The sequence below is a fragment of the Pogona vitticeps genome, chromosome 8 (assembly GCF_051106095.1).
Source record: "Pogona vitticeps strain Pit_001003342236 chromosome 8, PviZW2.1, whole genome shotgun sequence".
NCBI classification, from domain to species: domain Eukaryota; kingdom Metazoa; phylum Chordata; class Lepidosauria; order Squamata; family Agamidae; genus Pogona; species Pogona vitticeps.
In genome coordinates this window covers 16,985,723-17,007,291 of record NC_135790.1, presented here as the reverse complement: position 1 = coordinate 17,007,291, position 21,569 = coordinate 16,985,723, and the positions used below count along the sequence as shown (strand labels likewise).

The 21,569-nt window shown below is 40.6% G+C and overlaps 1 protein-coding gene across 1 annotated transcript; it reads right to left on the bottom strand.

Annotated features, from left to right (window-relative positions):
• Positions 1-1,557: 1,557 nt before the first annotated feature.
• On the bottom strand, positions 1,558-19,901 carry DDX25 (DEAD-box helicase 25). Its single transcript, XM_072978906.2, has 12 exons — positions 19,743-19,901; positions 17,887-17,941; positions 14,384-14,452; positions 12,741-12,876; positions 11,295-11,387; positions 9,749-9,851; positions 8,558-8,672; positions 8,143-8,320; positions 5,491-5,728; positions 4,035-4,197; positions 3,754-3,942; positions 1,558-2,138 (listed from the first exon to the last, which is right to left on the bottom strand). Exons 1-12 carry the CDS (start codon positions 19,812-19,814, stop codon positions 2,077-2,079), a joined length of 1,473 nt encoding a protein of 490 aa, XP_072835007.2. The 5' UTR covers positions 19,815-19,901; the 3' UTR covers positions 1,558-2,076.
• Positions 19,902-21,569: the final 1,668 nt, after the last annotated feature.

Sequence of the window (21,569 nt, the reverse complement as noted above, 5' to 3'; positions counted from 1 at the left end):
GATTATTGTGATGTTGAATGGTCTGCCTTGGATTCGTATTGACATCATTCTATCATTTTTGAGATTGTATCCCATTACAGCTTTTCCCACTCTTTTGTTGACTATGAGGGCCACGCCATTCCTTCTACGGGATTCTTGCCCACAATAGTAGATATGATAATCATCTGAGCTGAATTCGCCCATTCCTGTCCATTTTAGTTCACTGATGCCCAGGATGTCGATGTTTATTCTTGCCATCTCCTGTTTGACCACCTCCAGCTTCCCAACGTTCATAGATCTTACATTCCAGGTTCCTATGCAGTATTTTTCTTTGCAGCATTGGAGTTTCCTTTCACTTCCAGGCACGTCCACAGCTGAGCGTCCTTTCGGCTTTGGCCCAACCACTTCATTAGCTCTGGAGCTACTTGTACTTGTCCTCCACTCTTCCTCAGTAGCATGTTGGACGCCTTCCGACCTGAGGGGCCCATCTTCCAGCGTCATATCTTTTAGCCTTTTGTTTCTGATCATGGGGCGTTCTTGGCAAAGATACTGGAGTGGCTTGCCATTTCCTACTCCAGGTGGATTGCGTTTAGTCGGAACTCTCCACTATGTCCTGTCCGTCTTGGGTGTCCCTGCACGGCATAGCCCATAGCTTCTCTGAGTTACTCAAGCCCCTTCGCCACGACAAGGCAGCAATCCATGAAGGAGCTATTAGCCTTTGCCCTGCTTCATTCTGAACTTCAAGGCCAAACTTTCCTGTTGCCCCTTTTATCTCTTGACTCCCTACTTTAGCATTCCAATCCCCTATAATGACAAACACATCTTTCTTTGGTTTCAGTTCTAGAAGGTGTTGTAAGTCTTCATAAAACTGATCAATTTCAGTCATCTCAGCATTGGTGATTGGTGCATAAACTTGGATTACTGTGATGTTGAAAGGTCTGCCTTGGATTCGAATTGAAATCATTCTATTTTTGAGATTATATCCCATTACAGCTTTTCCCACTCTTTTGTTGACTATGAGGGCTACTCCATTCCTTCTACGGGCTTCTTGCTCACAATAGAAGATATGGTAAGTGTCTGAATTGAATTCGCCCATTCCCGTCCATTTTAATTCACTGACGCCCAAGATGTCAATGTTTATTCTTGCCGTCTCCTGTTTGACCACATCCAGCTTACCAAGGTTCATAGATCTTACATTCCAGGTTCCTATGCAGTATTTTTCTTTGCAGCATCAGACTTTCCCTTCACTTCCAGGTGCGTCCGGAGCTGAGTGTCCTTTCGGCTTTGGCCCAACCACTTCATTAGCTCTGGAGCTACTTGTCCTTGTCCTCTGCTCTTCCTCAGTAGCATGTTGGATGCCTTCCGACCTGAGGGTCCCATCTTCCAGCGTCGCATCTTTTAGCATTTATTTTCTGTTCATGGGATTTTCTTGGCAAAGATACTAGAGTGGCTTGCCAGTTCCTGCTCCAGGTGGATCGCATTTAGTCAGAACTCTCCACTGCCTACAGTACATTTGATAAAATATTCAACTCTATCTTATTTACTGTTAGTTCAGATCAATTCACATAGAATAGGATGTTTGCATTTCAAAGGTCCAGTTTATTATGTAATTGGATCCAAGATTCCTCATGACACAGCTGTTCCCAAATTACAAAAACAGAACACTGTCATATGGGATACTAAGAAATTTAAGCAAAGTCACCAAACAGTTTAATAATATTATTATTAATATTAATATTATTATTAATAATAATAATATTAATGAGAACACTTCTTAATAACACTTAATAAGTTTTCTCCTATTCCCACTCCAAAGAAAAATCACAAGTCAGGACACATTAAACTGTTGTAGTAGAATGTACACATGCAGATTACAATAGGTAGTTGTAAAGACTGCATTACAAAGGCTCAGTCATAAGACAAGATATTACGTATACAGAAGAAAGGATAACCACATAGGCTACCCTCTCATGAAAACAGATAAAAACAAAAATAAATAAATCACAGTTCGTTTCAAGTCAACAAAAATAAGCTATCATCATCTGATGAATGACGTAAACAAAATAACTCTTTAACAAGCTACTGAATTGGTAGAATTCAGTCTTCTATTTTTTCCAGAGCATCCATATCTTCAGGATCAAGTCGCATGATGAACGTACCTGAAAAGCAGGCACAAGTTAATTGATATTTTGCTCACAGGAGAGGGCATTCCAGAACTCAACATACTACTCAAGGATTCTTAAGGCATTCCTTAGCAGTGGCAAGAAGAGGTTAGTCAATCCTCCTCTATGATGTACAGGGTTGGCATGTGGAGAGGAGATACCGTGTGCTGTTTTTGTATACAAACACAAAACAATATACAATATCTAATTTTCATTCCAATGCAACAATGGGCTGTGGATAAGATTCCATAAGGCTCTATGAAGACAACATTCTAAGGGCGTGTCTACACCAGGCACTTTAAGCAAGCTGCATGAAAAGACCTTCAAAGTTGTGGGAAAGAAGAGAATACTGCCAAAGGGTGTGACCAGATGGACCTATTCTCCTGTGGTTTGGTCTCAGTTGGAAACAAACTAGTCTGCTCCTTTTCCTGGTGACCATGCAGTATAATGCCATTGCAAACCATCCTGCCCCTCATTAATGCTATTGTGCTTCCTTTTGGATCCCTGTCAGGGGCTACTGTTGTTGGGTTGTTGTTGTTTTTATTATGTGCTTATTTTGTTTCGGTCCTGGTGTCTGATTGCTGGATTCTAACCAAAGCAGATGGCTGAAACTAGCCCTTTGTATAAGCCACTGAACTATCCTGAGAAATGGAAAGCCTCCTTGCAGCTCTCCTGTGTAGGGGACAGCAGAGGAAGTTTTCCATATTGTAACACATCTGCAATGCTTTTTAAAAGCCCTTTCAATATATTGCTGATGCGCTGTGTCTGTTATCAACAATTAAAAAGAAATGGAAGCTTTGTCTCCCTCTCCACAGTGAAGAGGATTGTTAAGGAGCTTAGGCAAAACACGGAGGAGAGGACGAGGGGGGGGCTTCTGTTTTTGTTTCCCTCCCCTTTTAAAAGGAGACAAGATCAGTCTAGATCATGCTAAACCAGGTTGCCAGAGGTGTGGTGTCTCGCCTTGCATATGACATAATGCAAACTGAATGCATTTTGAACAAGATCTCTGTAGCATCTTTTCCCTTTGAGAAGGAAGGATTAGCTGACCCTTAAAAAATATAGAAGCTATCCATCCATGTACTTTAAACCTTAAACAAAATAGCAGTCATCCTAGTTTGGGTCAATAGCATAAACTGCGTGATTTTGTGCCAAAAAGGAGGTGATTTTGTAGACATCTTTCTCATCAGTGCAAGAAATCTACTAAGAGCACCTGGAAATTCTTATCATCCTTGCTCATAATGGGAAGAATGTTACAGTTCCTCATTCTTATGCATAAGGACAAGATAAACACATCTTTTCAGTTGTTATTTTCCTCTCTAACAAATGCTTTCTCCAAAGAATTCTTTTTTGTGCCTGTACTGCTATCTTGTTCCATTTCATTACCGTGTTGCATTCTATTTAATTTATTTAGCTTCTTGTAATATACCCAGAGTACAAAACCAAGAATGGTTAACTAGATAGTAGGCACATTAAAATAAACACCTAGCTACTTACTTGTAGTTTCCATTTTATAATTGTGGAACAAACTGAAAGCAAGTGAGCATATTTTTGAAGAGGGATTCAAATAGTGATTAACCAAGAAATCTAATGTTCTACCTTAGACAATACTTACTGAAGTGCTCTTGAATTGAGAGCAGCAGTGGCAAATTATGTCTTTCAACCATGTTGAACGCGAGGCCTTTCTTCCCAAAACGGCCTGTCCGACCAATACGGTGCAGGTATGTCTCAAAAGCAGCCTCCCCAGTCAGTGTTGTAGGCAAGCTAAAGTTGACCACAATTGTGACCTGTTGCACATCAATACCTAGAGTGCGACAGAAATGAGAAAATGACCTACTACTGATGTGCCCATGCTAAATCAACAACTCAGCTTGCTTTTCTTTCTCCAAACCTTACCTCGAGCACAGACGTTGGTCGTAACGAGAACTTTGTGTTTGCCGTCACGAAACCTCTGGATCACATCTGCCCGTTGTTCAACTGTAAGCTCCCCACTTAGTAGAGCTACTTGATGGCCATCTTTCGACAGCGAACAACACAGCCATTTTGCATTTCTACGGGTCTACCAGGAAACATAGGAAATAAGAGACAAGCCAAGATTATGACTACCGCCACTCTGGAAAACGGCCAGATTTTGTTTCAGTATCTAGCATTTTCCGTACTGCAATTCTGCACTATCCATTTCTCCCACATAGACTTCTCGAACACAACTATTAATACTGAAGACTGTGTATGTACCATAGACCAAAGTACAGCCTTTCATATGTTGTCAGACAGCAGTTCACAATACAGTGGTGCCTCGCAAGACAAGCACCCCATTTAACGACGAAACCACATTACGACAAACTTTTTGCGATCATAAAAGCGATCGCTTTACGATGGTTTCAATGGGGGAAATTCACGATTTTCGGCCAGCTGATCAGCGGTTTCAAAATGGCCGCCGGGTAAAAAAAATGGCTCCCCGCTCTTTTCTGGGATGGATTCCTCGCTGCACGGGCAGCGAAAATGGCCGCGTTATGGAGGATCTTTGCTAGACTGTGAGTTTCAAGCCCACAGGAACGCATTAATTGGGTTTTAATGTGTTTCTATGGGCTTTTTAATTTCGCATTACGTTTTCGTTCTACAGCGATTTTGCTGGAACGAATTAACGTTGTAATGCGAGGCACCACTGTATTCCTCAGGCCTGGCCATGAAGGAGAGGACTGACTGCAGCTACAGTCCAAATGCATAGAAGGGCTCTACTCTGCCTGCTCCGGTGTAGGCAGATCAGCTGAAATAGTAATTTCCTGTCTTGGTGAAGTGAGAGATTCTATTAAAGCAGGAATAGAGAATGTGAAGCCTTCCAGATGTTGCTGGCCCACAACTCCCATCATTTTAATTATCTCTTAGCAGCGGCTATGCAATGGGAGTTAAGATTTGTTGTGCTACATATGGGGGGAAATACATGTTACAATGATCAGCGACGGGGGATTGCTACTCCCTTAAGTCCCAACCCATATAACCAATAACACGCCATAACTGGAGTTGCAGCCCAGCAACATCAGAAGAGCCGCACATTCTGCTTTCTTTAATTACCACTACCCCTGTCATTCACCAAAATCTTGTAGTAATCAATCCTTAAAAGGGGCCATGGATGAAGAGGGGAAGAGGGGGGGGGGAATCAAAACATGAAAGGACCAAACTCCCTCCAACTTAGGCATCTTGTGTTACATCAGTACAATGGAACAATTTTCTTCTCTAGATTCTCATTCCCTACCGGTATTACTCTGGCCCTACCCCCACTGCCTACAAAGCTATGCTCTAGATTCTTTCTCACCCTGGTCCAAGTTCATTGCTTGCTGCAAAGTTGCTTTACCTGGCAGAAGATGATACCCTGGCCCACTGTGATGCTTCCATAAATATTGCATAAGGCTTTGTATTTATCCTCTTTGTTCTCACACTCAAAGTAATATTGCCTGATATTGTTGAGAGTCAACTCCTCTCGGCGAAGCTTAATAATGTTGGGATCCGGGACGATAAGTTGTGCAAACCGTAGCACAGGATCCTCAAAGGTTGCTGAGAAGAGAAGCATCTGGCAATCTGGAGATAAATTTCTAGCAGGAAAAAAAACCCAAAACAATATGTAAGAGTATGCAACGGTAATGTTTAAGAGTAACTTGCCTACAGTTTTATGACACAGAGGAACTCATTCAAAAGTAGCTTGGACCTTTGCACATACTTGTTTCCAATGCTGGAACTTTTGGGAGAAAGGCTCCAATACAGAAGAGTTAATATCAACTGCTGGGACGCTGGTCCCCAGGCATATGGGGTAGTAAGAAAGAAAGGGCAGAAAAGTCTGAGTGCACAGGATTGCTTTGGATAGGTGTGGAGCTAAACAAGGCCAGGACGTATCAGGACACAAGAAGCAAGATGGGAAGATTGGGGAAGCAGATTCCACATCCAATTCCCAAGGTAAGGAAAATGAACATGATCTACACCCAAAAATGAGCAGAAGGGATATAAGGAGAGCCAATCCTATGACCTAAGAGAGAAGTCCAATATTGGCAGCCAAAGAAGAAATGAAATGTTTAGACTATAGCACCTGATGTGAGTTAGAGGGACCTTTGTTTCTTTTGGACTGCAAACCCAAGAATTCACCAGGAACTTGAGAGCTACAACCCAGAAATAGTGGTTTAAAGAGGAGCTTTTCTCACCTCTGTATGGGCTTCAATCACTATTATATTTAAGTCTCTAAAGAAGGAATAAGGCCAGGGAGTACAGGACAGGTAATCTGATTATCAGGCTCTATAGAGACAGCCATTCTATGTTTCCTTGAGACTCCCATGACATCGAGGCTTGACAAAACAGCAACAGGCTAAGTACAATATCAGGATTAGGAGGTGGCAAGACAATGGAGATGTATGGACGGTAGATCCCCATATCAAGAGACTGTGCTGGTCGCAGTATGTTTTGATGAAGAACCCTGGCCTGGGGGAGAACGTGGTTCCAATTTCATAGATTCTGCAACCCACGTTGATGGAGAATGTGTGAGATGTTAGCTCTTATCATGCCTATGTTTTGCCCCAATGTTTTGACCTTGATCTTGACCTCCTTTGACTTACTGATGCTAAGAGAGGTGGTCACTGTTGCCCAAGAGTAACCCTTGGAGATATAGATTTTGGCTAAGAGCTGGGGATATTCTGAACAGATAGACTTCGGAGTTCACCATCAGAACCAATCCAATATTGAGAGTCTCAATGGGATGGTCTGAAATAGGACCCCTTTCTGGTGATCTGGCACCTACAGAGGTAGTTTACATTTCAAATCTTCTTTGTTTTGCCCGACTGGATATCAGAAGTAGCTTTTCATTACTGTCTTTTAATTCATCTTCTTCTTGAGAGTCTAACTTCTTTCTTTCTTTCTTTGAGGAAGAGTGTACAGCTGTGGCTTGTGGAGTTAAAGAATCTATTGCTTTTAGGGACTTTTCCCAAAGAAAAGATTTTAACTGGGACTAGTGCTTCTTTAAGATTAATTTAGTAAACCCTCCTACAAATGTTACATTTTTTAACAAACGAGTTTCTCTCAAACAAAATAGGCACTGACTGTAACCACAAGCCTGGGGAATTTTACAGCCACAGCTAGTACAATTTTTCATTACTGTCCAAGAGGCCATCAACCATGGGGCGGGGGGGCAGCTATTGTAAGGGAAAAGAGCAGGAATGGGGGGAGGTGAAGGGAAAATGGACTAACTTCTACTAACTTTGTATTTTAGAAAAGAGGCAAGAGAGTGTGGAAATTAAGGGAAGTTTAAAAATGAATAGGTTCAAGTAAATTTTATATGGCTGGTTATCTGAAATGAATGAGCCTCCAGAGCAGTCCAATACTGTTGTCACCCACAAAAAAAAGGGGGGGACTGAAGGAAGCTGGTTAAGGCACACACAATAGAGGCAAAGGGAAAGCTTTTCAGTCAGATGCTCTGTAACTTTCCACAAAGATTCATACGGATGCAGAACCTATTTATGTGAAACATGGAGACCATGATGAAGAGTAAATCATATTAATTGAACACAAGTGAAAACGAGCCTAACCTGGGCAAAGGCAGGGAAAGATCTTGGGGAGAAACTAAGCCTGTGCTGTCAGGTCATGATCTTGACATAATTTTAAACCTGCATTACCGAGGCAGCAGAGCAAAGTAAACCATGCTGTTCAATGGCTCTTTCCCGCAGACAGAGCATCTGTGGCTGACCTGGTCTCTCACCTGACCTGCACACATTTCCCCCACATGAAGCAAACTGTACTCAGCACCCGCAGCTGCTTTTGCACTGATGGGCCATAAAAACAGCCTGCCTTCCCAAAATAATAAATTAATTTAAAAGCAAATTTGATCAGTACAAGCTACAGATCATTTAAAAACAAACAAACAAGCAAACAAACATTATATACTTCTTCCCAAATTATGAATTGCAAAAAAACACACGAAGATTCTACATGCAGTGTTTTCAGGCAGCATCAATGAATTCATTTTTACCTCTGAATGCGGACACTCTGGTCTGAGAAACTTTGGGTGTCAATCATCACATCTGCTTCGTCTAACACAAACACTTTGATCTTTTTTACATCGAGAATTTTTAGCTTGAAACACCAATCAAGCATGGTTCCTGGAGTTCCAATTACTATTTGTTCTTCTATTACAGTCCCTCTTGGAACTAAGAAAGAGATCAATGAATAGAGACCTTTAATTTTGTTTAATTTACTGAAAAGACTGGTACGACAGGATACTATGTGTGGGATTTACACAATGGTACATTAATATGCAACTTATACCAAAACAGCTGAGTGGAATCTGCAAGATTTTGTCTTATAGTCAACATCCCTAAATCTTATGGAACAAAGCCTAACATTGGTCACAGGTAGCAAGACAAATTAAAGTCATATATTCTTACGTCTGTTGCCTCGAACAGCATACATAACTCGTACGTTGACACAAAATTTCCCCATCCTCTCAACTATGCGTCCAGTTTGCAAAGCCAGTTCAAAGGTGGGAGACAGACACAGGCACTTTAAAATGAGACCACACAAAAAATAATGAATGCAACAAAAAGAAATGGACCAAATTTGTTACCATAATATTTGTACACTAAGTTTAATCTTCAAACAACCTGATTCTATGACAATGCAAAATGTAATTTACATTATATATGATGCAGTCATGAAATAATTGTTTCACTCCTTCCATCTTTCCTCAAACTACAGCCAGTTTTCCCCCTTTCTAAAACCATGTGCTCTTTAAAAAAAACAAAGAAATTTCATGCACCCGTCAAAGCTGTCTACAATATTTTGATTTGAAATAGTGACTAAAAGTAAATAAACAATTTGAAAACTTAGAACATTTATATCTTCTAATTTTTTATTCTAATTAAAGTATAAGATTGTATGTCACAGGACAATGCAATCAGCTTCATGCTAAGAAAATGATTTTCTGTTATTGCTTTTCTTTTAATTTTTTTTAAAAATATCAAGTATGTTACTCCAAACGATATATGCCTCCTCTGAAATTTGACATTAATTTTTGTTCAATAAAGTTTTTGTAGCCATTTCCTTCAGCAAAGATTGTATGTCAACTTCACAGCAGCATCCAGCTTTTTCAAAGGCCATCTCATAACAGTGACTAGGCACTCTCATGGCAGGGCTAGGCACCATAAGGCCCTCCACATCTTAGTGGAATAAAGCTTTAATAATCCCACTATATTTGCTGATTGGGATCAGTGAAAGTTGAAGTCCACCAGCATCTCGATGGCCACAAGCTACCCACCTGTGCCTTATGACAGCAGTAAGACAGAGGAACCAATTACCTCAAGAGGTGGTGAGTGCCCGAACACTGGAGGCATTCAAGAAAAATTTAGACAAGCACCTGGCAAATAGCCTTTGATTTGTATTCCTGCATTGAGCAGGGGGTTGGACTTGATGGCCTTACGGTCCCCTTCCAACTTCACTATTCTATGATTCTATGTATGGTGTGCTGTAGTCCTTACTCAGGTTAATTAATAATTTTTTAAAAAAGAGTGCCAGCTAGCATTTATGAAACCAACATGGTTCTAATATAAATAACAGTTATCTTTCTTAGCTAATTTTACCTGGGGAAATTTTTTGTTTGGATTTACTCTGCTCAGCATAGCCAGAACAAAAGCAGCAGTTTTGCCTGTCCCTGACTGACTCTGGGCAATGAGATTTTGTGGTCTGAAATACAGAATCAGGTTAGGATTAATGGAAACAAATGGAAATGGTCCAATGTACAAATACTATGCAAAGTGTTCCAGATTCAGGGCAGTGGTGATGGATATTTTGGACTTCCCAGGACCCTTGGCGATCCATCACGCTGGCTGGTGTGCTTCTGGAAACTGAAGACTAAAACCTCAGAGGAGCACAGGTTGCAAACATGGAGTTAAAGGAATAGTGGCTATTCTGGAAGTCTCAAACTATGGAAGAAATGGCATTTTTAAAAAAGAGACGTGGAGAGACAAGAGGCAAAATGAAAAAGCTGAATAAGTATACGAATTCAGAAAAAGAAAGCGGCATGAAACAGTGAGCAGAGACTATACAGTGGTGCCTCACACAACGAGTGCCCCGTAGAGCGATGAATTCGCTCTACGAGGACGTTTTCGCGATCGCAAATGCGATCGCATACTGATGGCCCCTATGGCCGAAAATCGCAGAGCGAAGGGCGGTAAGCGGTTCGCTTACCGACCTTCGCTTTGCGCCCTGCCGATCAGCTGTTCGGCGGCTACAAAATGGCCGCCGGAAGCCGCAAAATGGCCACGCGCAGCGTTTTCGCACCCTCGTTAAGCGAGGGGAGGGCGCGAAAATGGCTGCCAGCCATAGAGGAACATTGCTGAACGGTGAGTAAAGGAGCCTTTTGGAATGCATTAAACACTGTTTAATGCGTTCCAATGGGCTTTTCTGTCCCGCTCAGCGATGTTTTCACACAGCGAGGGTTAATCCGGAACGGATTAACCTCACTGTATAGAGGAATCTGAGCAGATATAATGCACAGAAATCTGAGTGAGGTAAAAAGATGTGAACAAGTAATTTTGAAGATAGTTGATTACACAATTGAAAGAATACAAAACTATATTGGCCACATGATTTTTACATAGTTACAGGGGATGCAATGTAATAGATAACAAGGCTGTAAATCAGACAGAGGAAAATATCTGTATGTTTGTTGAGAGATTGAACAAGACCCTCTGCCAGTTTATTTTATTCCGTAAGTGCAGAAGTAAAGCCATTGTTCTTACATTAGCCAATCAGATAACTGTGGAAACTGCAATAAGAGCCCAGCCAGAACTCCATTCGTCTGTTTTTATTGCAGATGGGATATATTCCCACATCTACAAAAATCTGACAAGAATTGGTTCATCAGTTCACTAAAAACTGATGCAAGTGCCTCTCGCATTGACTACAACACAACTGTTTTGTTATGAACCAACTCATATTAACCCTACAGGGTAAGTGAGAGATGTTTAAGAAATGGTTTTATGAGTTCCACACCCCCAGTGAATTTTCATGGCTGAGCAGGGATTTGAACTCAGGCCTCCCGGATCCTAGTCTGTCATTCTACCTACTACACCACACTGCATATCACAACACAATTAATAAGAATCAATTTCTTTTAAAACTCACGGGTCAGCCAGCATCATTGGCAGAGCTGTTTCTTGGATCTTGGATGGTCTGTTGAAACCCATGGCATAAATACCCTCCAGGAGCTCCTTCTTTCTATTAAAGCAAGGAAAGGTTGGGGTTTTTTTTTTAAATAGATAAACAGTTCAGATGCTTCTGAACATAACTGGTGACTTCCTTCAGTCTGGAAGTCACAACATCTGACCTTCAGGTACTGTGAAGGTTCTAAATATGTATATCATGACATGCAAAAATTTAACCACCAGTCAGCATTATAATTGCTACGAAAAATGTATACAGAAAAGTCAGCAATTAAACGCAAACTATAAAAGTCATAACCACAAAAACGTTAATTACAATTCAGTGTTTTTATACAAGAATATTACAAAGATACAGCAAAAAATCCTGCACTCATTTTGAATTCTCTAAAACAATTTATCAGTAGATGCAAAGCCTGTAATGTAGCCTTATAAATGAGAACATGATGAAACCTGACAAAATAGACAATTAAAATGAAATTAATTGTATGAAACAAAGATGGGAAAAGTCTGAGGGATTGAAGGCTGATAGGAAGTCCTCATCGTGAGGTGCACCAGGCCCACAAATGGACAAAAATGACCATGAAAATAAACAAACAAGCAGGAAGTGGCCCTTTTAGATTTTAGGAAGGACCGTTGAGGGACTCTTGAGGAACCCACCAAAATACTGTTGTCTTAGAGGGTTTTTTTTAAAAAGCCAAATATAGATTGACTGACTGGTTGCTGTCTGGAATTTGAGGGGTTTCTGGGAGGGCCCTGGGAGCTGGGGAGGTATAAAACCAATCTGCAGTAACAAGCACACAAGATGCAAAGGAAACACAATCATTTAAAAGAAGAACAGGAGGCACAAAAAGTATCACAGTCACAGCCCTGCTCTTTATAGTTGCTCCTCGGCTTACCTATTTTCAACTGTTGAAATTCAACCATCCTGGGTTTAAGAGTCCTAGAGCTTATTCATTTGTTACCTTTGCATCTTTCCTTCATGTGGCTCAAGGCAGCATACATGGTGATCCTCTTTTTATCCTGACATCTTTGGGAGGTAGACGGGCTGAGACAGAAGGCGACTGGCCCAAGGTCATCCACCGGCTTCCAGGGTCAAGTGAGGACTTGAACCCTCAAATCCACCCTGCATCCTTGTTGACAACCCTTAACCCTTTTGTTGGCTCTTACTACCCAGAGAAGTGGGGAGTACATGGGTAACTTAGCATGGGGAGCAGCAAAACAATCAGTAGGCAACCTCTTCAATAAAATACATTTCCATGGTATGGCTCATTTAATGCACAATTAGATCTGTACAACCTGTAATTTACCACTCAATTTGATGTACAATTCTCATTTCAGGTAAACCAGTGAAGGAAAGTCACTGAATAAACTATTCCTTTAAAAAGAAAACACTGAATGCATTACTCACAAATGCAACTCCTCAAAAGTTCTCACGGAAAACAAAGGTGAGTTGGGATCACGCTGCAGAACTTCCACATGATGATAGGACTCCACCAGAGATTTTCTGATCAACTTATTTAAGAGAGATATTTCTGCTAATGGCACTGTGTTATTTGAAGAGGACACAAGCATTAGTTAGGCATATGAACTACTACTTCTGGCTAAGAACTGAATCATCCATTCAGAGAAGGCATGACCGCACAGATATACACAGAATGGCCTAAATGCATTGAAGCAGCCCTTAGTTATTCAACAAAGGAGGGGGGGTCCTTTCAATGTCTCAAAGCTGGGATAAAATCCCCTTTGACCCTAATAATCACCTCCTGATGAGGCTGTCCCTATACAGGTATCATATGACATCGAACCAACAGAAACAGTTGGTACCCAAAAACATTTACTTCTGCATTTGCCCTTCCCGTTTCTTTTTCATGTTTGTTATTGCATACAATGGGAACTGCTATGGCCGTCAGAAAAGCCATCGTACAAGTGTTGCAAATAAAACATTTAAGATTAGATGGAAGGGAAGTAATTGAAACTATCTACTTTTCAGTGGTCAGTTTCTGAAAGTTAATTCCCCCCCACCAATATTTCCATCTATCCATTTCACGGCTTATAGCAGAGGTGTGGAACAGGTGGCCAGCACAATACTATTGGACTGCAGTGCCCATCAACCCTGGTTAATACAGGCAATGCCTGTATTAATGAGAACTGCAATCTTGAAGTCCACTTGTTCCCCATATTTGAAACACAGGAACTTCGCATATCCTCTTTTCAGCTCACATCATGAGTTCTTGTCACGAATGGTACTGCATTAAAACTATTGCCAGATCAATTTATGCAGCTGCAAAACTAAAGAATTTTCAAGATTAATTCAGTCTCTCTCCCCCCCCCCCCCCAAATTACAGGAACCTACCAATAATCAGGATATAAGTCTGATTCTGCCAGGAGTCAGGCAAATTTCCACGTGTTTTGTTAACTCCAACATTATTACCAATTAAACATGACAGCCAGGTCTAGATACTAATCACAAAGCTTTTAGTTTTCCGGACTGCTAAGAGATACTGAGCCACTAAAGAATGTATCAGCATTATCTACAGATTAACCCATCTGTCTTCTTTGATCCCTAAATTCACTTTTCAGTTTCTTACCCTGGGGATGGAAAATGTCTAGCACCTAACATCCAGAACCATTATACCTTAACTGGGAGGTCTTTTACTCTCCATCACTGCCAGCAATCAGCCCAACTAAGTTAAATAAATAAATAAAAATAAATAAAATAAACTACTGCCTGGAGGTTTTTCTGCAAGGGAACTGCGCTATAAATGGACGTCTCCATCTTGGCAAGCCCACGTATGGACCACACTTCTACAGTTTGCAGGTGAGGATTGCTGTGACAAAATCCTCTTTCACAGACAAAATTCATTGTATATGGAAAAGAGGTTGCAACGTTTTAAAGCCCAACCCTATCCTTTTACATAGAGTATTTCAATATACAGAAGTAAGCTTGGTGGCATTTTTTCCCTATGGAACAGCATTTAATTCTTATGGAGCACAGCTCCAAACAGGAACACTACCTCAATGACAACTAGGGCCCTTTATCAGCAACCTTACCTTTGTCTTCATCCTCAGTCTCGTCCCTGGCTTCCACCGTTACTTTATTGTTCTTCTCATAGTTTCTCCCTTACAAAGAATTTTTGGAACACTGTTAGGTCTGGCTTTCATGTTTTTAGTCAAACAGTCCAAACAAACACATTACAAACAATATAGTGAGATTAAGCTGAAAGTCACAACAGAAAACATCAAGATGGCTAAGCACTGCCCAACTGAACAGCATGAAATGCTGCTCTAAAGTATATCTTAACACTGGGGAAATCCTTTGAATTTTGAAGCAAAAACAAAATGGAAGGGCCTGGTCAGACCTACATTCTAGAATTTTTGTTTTGTTGGCTGGAAGAAAAGGTGGTGGAAAAGTCGAGACTGACAATGAGGTGGGAGGACAGTTAATGGAGAAACATAGGTGAGTCACAGATGTTCTAAAACTATAGTTGGGGTAATGAATGAACAGGAATATAAGTAAGAACAACTGGTGCAAATATTAAAATTAATGAAGTAGATGACATTTTTATTGCAATGCAAACAAGCATCCTCTACTTGAGTTTTGCTTTTTGTTCTGCATTAAATGCATTGCTACTATACATAGCAAAATAATGTCTGAGGAGGAGCTGTCAAGAACATCCATTGTTTCATTAGGCAAAAGAAGCGCACATACAGCTGGGAACAGAAAGCCAAAACAGGCAAGATTGTGAGAATACAAGGCAGCTCTGGAACTAAACTACAAGCTTACGCTTTTCTAGTTATGAAGGCTATAAGAAAGTAAGCACAGCCCATCTGGAAAAATCCTATTAAGTCAGGTATTCTGCTTTTTAACTGCCAACAAGATGCTGCCAGAAAGCTCATAAGCAGGGCCTGAAACAGCAGTGAACTTCCAGGTGTCATTTGGCTGCCGTTCCCACCACACCAAGATACTGTAATCAGTGGTGAGGAATGATCAGACACACAGTTCAAGAACTATATCCAAAAGGCCTCATGCTCCCCAGTCTCAAGAGTGTACACACATTTTCCATATGGTTTTTTAAAAAGTGATTTGTGAAATGAAATGATGATCTAGTCAATGGGCTGGCAAGGAAAATCAAAAAGCCAGCATACCCCTGGAAAGCTATTGTGTGGCAAATTGCCCTGAAGATTAGAGGTTCCAATTGACCTCTGGTAAAACTATTCTCAATTAATCAGTCTCATCTTAAATATCAACTAAGATAATGGCACACCACCATATTCCGTGGCACTGAATTCCATAAATCAAATAAGCCTTAGGTGAAAGAAGTGCTGAATGTACCACCATCCAAAGGATGGAAGATCTTCACTACCATTCTCTAACCCATCTGTAATTCTGAATCTTCTCTCCAGGCTTCCTTAGTTGGACTTCTTTTCCTAAACAAAAAAGGCTCATATATTGTTCTCTTATAGATGAAGTTGCTTCAATTCAAGAACCTTTGTTTTGCATTTCTCTGCATGCTTCTGAGCTGTGAAGCGTCTCTTTTGAAAACCACTAACCAGAACTGTACAGAGATTCTAAACCTGGGCATAATTTATGATGTACATACATTACTACAGTATTTTCACTTCACTGCTTTGGGGTGGGAAACCTCCAGTCCTCACTACTGCCTCTCTTTCATTATGGCTCAAGGAAGTCCATCGTGGGCTCTTTATCAAAAGAAGCCACAGTTGTCCATCTTCTCTCTCCCCATACTGGATGAACACATGCAGACACCCAGTGAGGGTGAGATCAAATGGCAAGAAAGTGCTTGACTGCTTGCATCAGAAAAAGCTGGTTTGCTGAGAGCAATCTCCCTTAAAGTGCCTTTCTGTTCATCAGGGAACTGTTCCAGCCCAGCTTCAAAAAGTAGCAGCTCTGTTCCGGGACCAAACAGGTCTAGCTTGGGCATGGACTGGGCTAGACTCCTATTCTCCATATGTTATAGGATCACTGGGAAATACAGTGGTGCCTCGCAGAACGAGCGCACCGTAGAGCGATGAATTCGCTCTACGGTGACGCTTTTTCAATCGCTAATGCGATCGCAGAGCGACTGCCCCAATGGGCGAAAATCGCAGAGCGAAGGTCGGTAAGCGGTTCGCTTACCGACCTTCGCTTTGCGACCCGCCGATCAGCTGTTCTGCGGCAACAAAATGGGCGCCGGAACAGCCAAAATGGCCACGCGCAGCATTTTCGCGCCCTCGTTAAGTGAGGAGAGGGCGCAAAAATGGCTGCCAGCCATTGAAAAACTTCACTGAACGGTGAGTAAATCAGCCGATTGGAATGCATTAAACTAAGTTTAATTCATTCCAATGGCTTTTTTCTTACCGCTCAGCGATGTTTCACACAGCGAGGGTTAATCCGGGACAGATTAACCTCGCTGTGCGAGGCACCATTGTATCACGCACCAGAACATGCCACAATAAGTTCAAAATGGGGGCTACATGCCCATGCAATTTACACTACTCTTATCACTCCCTTCTATTTGTTTTTTTGTTGCCCCCTTAGTGTAATGCACTACTCTGTTTTCTCCTCTTCGCTCCCTTCTCCCTTTCCACACATCCTGTGCAGCAATTAGGTTTAGAATACTTGTACCAACATCAACTGGAAGCATTTCTTTCTGTGCCTAATTCAAGAGAGCTCATTCCCACCAACTTCTTTTCTTGTCATCATTCCTTGCTAAGGAAAACACATTCAGTGGTGCCACCAGAAGACAGTTTTACGTTCATTTTTCATGTAGTTTGCCAAAGTCTGCTTAAAGCTTGTTGGTGGAATTCCCACCATATCAATTAACTTCAAATGATTATGAAACAAGGTGCCACGCAATTACCTTTGGGAGGGAGAAAAAGTCCTACACTGAAGTTCTTTTGCAGCCCTACCTCAAATTGCTATGTTTCAGAAGCTGACGAAAGAGACATGCACTCAAACAGTACTGCTATTAAAACTGATAAATGTTTGTATAATTCAGTAAGCGACTGATTACATGGGCTTTTAGAACAATGCAGGAATGAGCTGGTCAGCTTCTAAAGATGGAGAGTAGATGATGTCTGTATTGCGAGAGGGCCAGCCAGCCTCTAGAGCAGTTCTATCCATACCTTTTGTAAGGCTTCAACTTTTTTGGTGCTGGTAGGACCACTCTGGTTTGGATTGCTGAAATTGATCCAAAGAAAGCCTTCTAGTTTGAATCTGTCCATATCCTGAAGTGGCTTAATAAGCGAGCCACTTCAGGATATTGGCAAATAAATCACTTCTCTGTTCTGTAGAGGGGCAGAAGTGGTTAATCTGCCAATATCCTAAAGTGTCTTGCTTATTAAGACACTTCATAAGGTTATTTCCATGTGAACCATTGGGCTTGATCAAATTGTTCTAATAATGACTGACTATTCCAAAGTGGCCCACACTAGCTTGCTCCCTGGTGCTATTGTAATCTAGATATTTCAGGGCAGTTAAGATTTGTGGGAAAAGTTGTAGCACTCAAAACTTCCAACAAACAGTAATAAAACATCAGAGAGAAGTACCATACCTGAAGGAGACCTGATAGCATTTTCCTGGAGGGAGATAGATGGTATACTATGGAGCTAGAAGACAGGAACAAGATTTTAGAACAACATGTTCTGGTACAGTCAGTCTCTAACATGCAAGCAGGAGAAATAAATAAATATATACTGTATATAAAGAGTAGATTTGTCTAGATGGGTGGTATAAAAACCAACTAATATATATATTAGTTGGTTTTTATACCACCCATCTAGACAAATCTACTCTTTATATAAGTTGGTTTTTATACCACCCAATGTGTTTTTGGAGCAAAAATTAACTTAAGATCCTGTCTTATTTTGGGGAAAACATGGTACTTACATATATGGTAAGTGGGAATGTGAAACAATTTTGAAATTTTGGAAGATTGGCAATTAAAGAAGTACCGTAAATGAAAGATTTGGTGATTAAAGAAGTAAATGAAAGATTAAAAATATAGTAATTATTCTTTAAAGTGCCACAATATTTTTTTAAAGTTTTGTTTTTTGTGTTTACTGTTGATCTAGCGAAGACACATGTGTTCAAAGTTGCTCAAAAGATGGACAATCCAGTAGGCAAGGTCAGCAGAAGATGGCAGATCACATTTGCAGGCAGGCCACGGGGCCCGAGAGAGAACGAATTCTTAGCAAAGGTTATGAAAACCTTACTATATTACTTCTGTATCCAACCTGCACTATGCCTACCACTAGGCTCTAGTCACTTCCATTAAGTTTGGTAACAGCTACACTCCCTAAACAACACTGAAAACAAAGACTTCAAAATACTATACTGCCTAGATGCACTCTAGTAGTATACTTTATTACCGTCAGAGACCAGTAAAACAAAATCAATATAAAATAGATACATATAATTATTGTTTAGTAAAGTCGGGCAGGGTAATAAGATGCACTCTGGTTGACACAGAAATGCCACATATGGATGTATTATGTGTCAGACAGATTTAGTATCCAAACGCTGCAATTTACAGAACCTCAAGACTCCTTATACACAGTTTATGTACCACAAAATCAGTATATCTGCTAGATATCCCATGAGTTCAAATACACCCAGTTAGCTCTGGCATATATCTCAGGCTTTGCTCAATTAAGTTACATAAAACAAAACAACATTACTCCTTTAAAAAAAATATTTTTAAAAAATTGTAATAGTGAAACTTGGAAACCTTCCATATGTCACCAAGAGGATAAAAATATTTGTAAGAATCAAGTGCCACAGATACGGCAGGAAAAAATCGGAGCAAGTGTTATAATCAATTGGGACAATAACATGGTGGGAAGTAGAGCTAAATGGAAGAAAGGCAATTAGCGAGGATGGAGAACTCGGATACCGTCTGTCTGTCTGTCCCACAGTTGCTGCGGGACAAACAGCAACGGGATTTGGGCAATAACAGGCTGCAAAATGATTCTGAAGAGTCCAGAGTTTTTTTTTCCTTACCCATCACACAGTGGCAGCACAGCCTCAACACTACGCAGATAATAAAAACACGTCCTTGAGCATGTACAGAGAGCTCTTTTCCTTACCCAGGAATACGAAACTCACAACACACACACACACACACAGACAAAAGCCCTTTTGCTTCCTCCCATCCAGCTCATCAATGGCCAGAATCAGGACCCGCGGTCGCCTTTCCCTGCCAGAAAAAACAAAAACAAAAAACCCTCTTGGCGTGCCTCCCATTTTTCGGAAGCCACGGGGAGGGAAGGGAATGAGGCGCGGGGAGGAAGGCAAGATGGCCCTGAGAAGGCGGGAACCGGGGCGGGTGGGCACCGATGAAAAATTATTACAGCGAGAGCAAGGAGGCAGCAGATCCCCTCAAGGCGCTAGTCCCTGGCCTCTCCTTACTTGCGGAGGCAGGCAAGCGGCGCCCCGCGACGGGATCCTCCCCCGGCCCAACGGGCCCTGTGTCGGCAACATCGCCTTCGGCCTCGCCCGCGTCCCCGAACCGGCCCGGCAGCGCAGCGTAGCCCAGCCCCGCCCTCGCCCTCCGCGACAGCACGAGGCCAACCGAAGCGCCCGCGCTTTAGACCAGGAGGAGGAGGAGGAGGAGGAGGAGGAGGCGGGGCAGAGGGGGGCGGGGCAAGCCTGGCGTCCCTCATTATTAGCTCGCTCTCACTCTCTACATATATTAGCGTCCCTCATTATTAGCTTATAAGATTAACAAGTTTAAAATAAAAACAATCATAGCATATATATGTGTGTGTGTATGTATGTATATGTGTGTGTATATACAGTATATGTATGAATGTATATATGTATGTATGTACAGTATGTGTGTGTGTATATATATATACTGTATATATACACACATATACATATATATACATATATATACATACACATATACATATATATACATATACACACATTATATATATACATATATATACATACACATATATATACATACACATACATACATATATGTATGTATGTATGTATATATATATATATGTATGTATATATATATATATGTATGTATGTATGTATGTATGTATGTATGTATATATGTATATATGTGTATATATATACACACACACACACACACACACAGAGTATAACCTTTCTTCCCTCACCTCTTCCCCCGCCCTCTTGATGGTGTGTGTATATATATATATATATAATATATATATATATATATATATATCTATATATATATATATATATATATATATATATAGTATATATATATATATATATATATATATATATATATATATATATATATATATATCTATATATATATATATATATATATATATATATATTATATATATATATATATATATATACCTCTTCCCCCGCCCTCTTGATGGTGTGTGTGTGTGTATAATATATATACTATATATATATATACTATATATATATATATATATATATATATATATATATATATATATATATATATATAATATATATATATATATATATATATATACTATATATATATATATATATATATATAGTATATATATATATTATATATATATATATTATATATATATATATATATATCTATATATATATATAAGAGGGCGGGGGGAAGAGGCGAGGGAAGAAAGGTACAGTACTTGGGAGTTGCCATGGTGAGTGAGTGAGTGAGGAGGAGGAGGAGAGGAAGAGAAAGGAGTTATGTGCTACCAAATTGCTTATGGCGACCCTATAAATAAGCGACCTCCAAAAGGTCCTCTCCTCAACAACAGCCCAGCAAACTCCAGCCTGTGTGCTCTTTTAGGGCAGGGGTGGGCAATTAATTTCTGGGGGGGGGGCACATGAAAAATCTGAACCGTGTTCAGGGGCTGAACCAAATTTACTTGAAAATAAAATGAAACAGTGATGTTATGATTGTTTTTATTTTAAACTTGTTAATCTTCACAAATACTAAAGAGGTTTTTTTGTGGTATGTTAAAGATAAGAAACTGATCAGCCTTACGACAAAAAGCTATAAATGGTTTTGATGTTCAAAACTGTCCGGCGGGACGGACAGGAGCGGCTCGCAGGCCGTATGTGGCCCTCGGGCCGCACTTTGCCCAGGTCTGCTTTAGAGAGTCAGCCCATCTCATCTGGGTTCTTCCTCTTCTCCTGCTGGCTTGCACTTTTCCTAGCGTCACTGTCTTTTCCAGCGAGTCTCGTCTCCTCCTCCTCCAAGTCGGACAGCTTCAGTTTGGTCGG

Bases quoted from the DNA above. Each gene is read 5' to 3' on its own strand.
- DDX25 (XM_072978906.2), bottom strand. From the start codon at position 19,814: ATGTTGCCGACACAGGGCCCGTTGGGCCGGGGGAGGATCCCGTCGCGG. The intron at 8,321-8,557 runs GTAAGAATATAT...TCTCTTTCTTAG, and splicing joins TGCTGTTCGAGGCAACAGAC to TTCCAAGAGGGACTGTAATA. The intron at 5,729-8,142 runs GTAAAAATGAAT...TTTTCCTGCTAG, and splicing joins CAGAGTGTCCGCATTCAGAG to AAATTTATCTCCAGATTGCC.